The 4,883-nt window shown below is 38.6% G+C and overlaps 1 protein-coding gene across 1 annotated transcript; it reads right to left on the reverse strand.

Moving 5' to 3' along the window:
* Nucleotides 1–1,665: 1,665 nt before the first annotated feature.
* LOC110442852 (extensin-1-like) lies at nucleotides 1,666–3,916 on the reverse strand. The gene is made up of 2 exons (XM_021486681.1): nucleotides 3,907–3,916; nucleotides 1,666–2,636 (listed from the first exon to the last, which is right to left on the reverse strand). The coding sequence occupies exons 1-2, from the start codon at nucleotides 3,914–3,916 to the stop codon at nucleotides 1,666–1,668; spliced, it is 981 nt and encodes a 326-aa protein (XP_021342356.1).
* Nucleotides 3,917–4,883: the final 967 nt, after the last annotated feature.

The following is a 4,883-nucleotide window of genomic DNA, read 5'->3' on the forward strand; positions in this document are numbered from 1 at the left end:
AGGCCGATGAATTTTTTTTTTATTTTTTTTTAGTTATTTAGAAATATGCTGACAAATGTATTACGCATTTTTAACACATGAAATATTCATTACATTAACAAAACACCAGGCGTTATTGCTCTTTCAGTCATGTATTTGCCTAAATGTTAGTAACGCTGGTTAGGTTTATATACACAGACAGAATTACTTAGCGAACAGTACTACACCTATTTCATTAGAACGAAATGTCATTGATAAAATCAAGCGGAGTGAAATGAGTAGTATCATTTCATATGACGAAATATTAAACTCTATTTTGTGGCATGGAACAATTACTAAAGGTCACACTGATTAATATTTTGTGGAAGCATAATGTGTTATCAATCCTTTTGTCAGTTACTTGTTTGCATTCGTTCAGGCGTGAAGTGTTTGCTATTTAGAAATGTTACCGTTGACTTGACAGAAAAAGAAGGATTCCGGTTTAATTGAACGGTTTCTTCAATACAGCAACATACGAACTGTCTAACATTGTATTCCATATAACATTTCTGACATTGTGGTTGGGATATTCTTTCGGTATAAATATGGCACTCAAAACAAAAAAAACAGCAGTGGACCACTGCATTTGAGTTGGAATAAACACTAGCTATGATGAGATTTCACCAAGTGAGAATCCTACAAACGTCAATGATTTTCAAGGACCAGCAAACCGATGTTGGAATTCAAGAGGACACGAAAAGACTTTTTAAACTCACGTCCACGTATTCTTAGAAGCATATACTAAAAACCTTGAGTGGATCAGAACAGTTAACATCGAATCCAATTGCTTCCAAAGATCATTTGATAATATTCCCGCATCAAATGTTGTTAGACACTTCCTTGACCAGGAAGAAGTACCAATTTGGTAAGTGTTCTGCATGCGTAAGTTTATAGAAATGCGGAGTAAAAAAGCACATATAAACATTTATTTAATACATGCAGAAAGCCATGAAGAGTTAATTTTACATTTTTCGCAATGTTACCATTTCGTCCATGTGTACATTATTAAAGGCTGGATATTCTCAACCCTACACGATACAAGAATGCGTATGTAACCCTGTAAATACAAGGTGTAAGTGAAATGGCTTTATTACATTTGGAATGTCAGTATTCCTCATTATAAACTTACTGGTTCTTCGTTAAACCAGGATTCTATGTAGTTTTCTTCGTTAAACCAGGAATCTATGTAGTTTTTTTTTTGTTAAACCAGGAATCTATGTAGTTTTCTTCGTGATAGCTTAGCTTCAATGTGACAAACCTAGTCGCAAAATAACTTGTGTGTAAACACTCCCCTCTACGGTCTGTCGGCTATCATTTAAAAATGTATTCGGTACAAATTTATTTGATCTAAAACTCACAGTTGAGAAATTCGTTTGGTATTAAGAAAATTGTGATTATGGTAATATTTTGATAGATGTGTAACATTTGAAGAACATGAGGCGTACTGTCATTTGGAATGGTCTTTAACCCGTATTCTATCTGTAGAGTGGACCATTATGCAAATATCCCATCTCGAAAACAATAAAGGTTGATCAATTAAAGATTATTACTTTTTATATAATTTCATATATTATGATATTGTTGTGTGCAAGGCTTGGTGAATTTCTGCACGGTATGTCACAGCAAACAAACAATATTGTTGAAAAATCAACATTCAACTGGTGGGTCAGCAATGTATGTCACTGGTGGGTCAGCAATATATGTCACTGGTGGGTCAGCAATGTATGTCACTGATGGGTCAGCAATATTTTTCACTGGTGGGTCAGCAATGTATGTCACTGGTTGGTCAGCAATGTATGTCACTGGTGGGTCAGCAATATGTGTCACTGGTGGGTCAGCAATATGGGTCACTGGTGGGTCAGCAATATATGTCACTGGTGGGGCAGCAATACATTTCACTGGTGGGTCAGCAATATTTGTCACTGGTGGGTCAGCAATACATTTCACTGGTGGGGCAGCAATATATGTCACTGGTGGGTCAGCAATATATTTCACTGGTGTGTCAGCAATACATTTCACTGGTGGGTCAGCAATACATTTCACTGGTGGGGCAGCAATATATGTCACTGGTGGGTCAGCAATATATGTCACTGGTGGGTCAGCAAAATGTGTCACTGGTGGGTCAGCAATATATGTCACTGGTGGGTCAGAAAAATGTGTCACTGGTGGGTCAGCAATATATTTCACTGGTGGGTCAGCAATATGTGTCACTGGTGGGTCAGCAATATGTGTCACTGGTGGGTCAGAAATAAATGTCACTGTTGGGTCAGCAATATATTTCACTGGTGGGTCAGCAATATAGGTCACTGGTGGGTCAGCAATATATGTCACTGGTGGGTCAGCAAAATGTGTCACTGGTGGGTCAGCAATATATTTCACTGGTGGGTCAGCAATACATTTCACTGGTGGGTCAGCAATATATGTCACTGGTGGGTCAGAAATATATGTCAATGGTGGGTCAGCAATACATTTCACTGGTGAGTCAGCAATACATTTCACTGGTGGGTCAGCAATACATTTCACTGGTGGGTCAGCACTATATGTCACTGGTGGGTCAGCAATATTTTTCACTGGTGGGTCAGCAATGTATTTCACTGGTGGGTCAGCAATATATTTCACTGGTGGTCAGCAATACATTTCACTGGTGGGTCAGCAATATATGTCACTGGTGGGTCAGAAATATATGTCAATGGTGGGTCAGCAATACATTTCACTGGTGAGTCAGCAATACATTTCACTGGTGGGTCAGCAATACATTTCACTGGTGGGTCAGCACTATATGTCACTGGTGGGTCAGCAATATTTTTCACTGGTGGGTCAGCAATATATTTCACTTGTCGGTCAGCAATATATTTCACTGGTGGGCCAGCAATACATTTCACTGGTGGGTCAGCAATATATGTCACTGGTGGTTCAGCAATATATTTCACTGGTGGGTCAGCAATATATGTCACTGGTGGGTCAGCAATATATTTCACTGGTGGGTCAGCAATATATTTCACTGGTGGGTCAGCAATATATTTCACTGGTGGGTCAGCAATATATTTCACTGGTGGGTCAGCAATATATTTCACTGGTGGGTCAGCAATATATTTCACTGGTGGGTCAGCAATATATTTCACTGGTGGGTCAGCAATATATTTCACTGGTGGGTCAGCAATATATTTCACTGGTGGGTCAGCAATATATTTCACTGGTGGGTCAGCAATATATTTCACTGGTGGGTCAGCAATATATTTCACTGGTGGGTCAGCAATATATTTCACTGGTGGGTCAGCAATATATTTCACTGGTGGGTCAGCAATATATTTCACTGGTGGGTCAGCAATATATTTCACTGGTGGGTCAGCAATATATTTCACTGGTGGGTCAGCAATATATTTCACTGGTGGGTCAGCAATATATTTCACTGGTGGGTCAGCAATATATTTCACTGGTGGGTCAGCAATATATTTCACTGGTGGGTCAGCAATATATTTCACTGGTGGGTCAGCAATATATTTCACTGGTGGGTCAGCAATATATTTCACTGGTGGGTCAGCAATATATTTCACTGGTGGGTCAGCAATATATTTCACTGGTGGGTCAGCAATATATTTCACTGGTGGGTCAGCAATATATTTCACTGGTGGGTCAGCAATATATTTCACTGGTGGGTCAGCAATATATTTCACTGGTGGGTCAGCAATATATTTCACTGGTGGGTCAGCAATATATTTCACTGGTGGGTCAGCAATATATTTCAACACTACAATTACATCAGGTTTTCCAAATATTTAAAGAATGATTATGGAGAGATGGTTACTAGATCATATGAGGATATAAGATGCTTACCTGACGTTGGACAACCCTTATTTCCACCATTTCAAAATCCTTTACACCACCAACCTTCCTCCATGTTTTTCCTTTACCGGCTCCTCCTCAACCCTGCCCCGTCATCCCCTAATTTGAATAAAAGATGTATTACACAATTGATAAGAGTAACTTGCAATTTTACAGACGAATACATTATGAAATATATTCTACAGTGCAATATTCTTGCTTTTGTTGTATTGGTTACAAATTGTTCCTGTGTGTTTCTTCTGTTAAATTACTGTTCTCCAGTTTGCGTGATGTCGTTTTGCTGCTGTTACAGTACAAAGACCTAGTTAAAATTGCGAATAATTCAGAACTATTATAGGAGAACATGGATCGAAAAGCAATGTCCATGGACTGTCAAAAATTGCAACATCACCAAAAACAACGAGGAAAATCATGTGGACTTTATTCGTGATTGCCGGGTTTACGGCCGCCACATTTCAAATATCGTTTTTGTTACGGAAATACCCTTTGTTGAACATTGTGGAGGTATCTGAAATAAAGGCAGGAGTGTCTGTCGGATTCCCATCCGTTACAATATGTAACACACAATCAGTGTCTTTAACAAAAGTCAGAGATAATTTTCAACCTCATGAAGTAATTAAGTGCCAGTCACACCATTCTATTTTACTGTACCATGTAAATCTTCCCTACCTAGAACAATTTGTAACTAAAATCAGGTGTTTCGAATTTTGTACCCAGTGTTGGTGTGGTCCATCACGTGCGCCAAGTTGCTGAGAGTGATTTTCGTTGGTCGTTTGTTTTCGTGTATGACACTCGATTTTATTAAAAACACACAATTAAGTTAATAATATCATAAACCAGTTAACATACAGCTCATTGTCCCATGGTCCTGAATTTCGTGAAATGGGCCATTTTAGTAATCCATTTTCGTTGACATAAGCTTATGTTTACGATTGAAAAGTACTTCCGATGAATGTATCTTACGGACTGATCAACACTATATTAATTATCACTTTGCGTCATAAATACTTCACACTGCTGTT

The sequence above is a fragment of the Mizuhopecten yessoensis genome, unplaced genomic scaffold, assembly GCF_002113885.1.
Source record: "Mizuhopecten yessoensis strain PY_sf001 unplaced genomic scaffold, ASM211388v2 scaffold716305, whole genome shotgun sequence".
In the NCBI taxonomy this organism is placed as follows: Eukaryota; Metazoa; Mollusca; class Bivalvia; order Pectinida; family Pectinidae; genus Mizuhopecten; species Mizuhopecten yessoensis.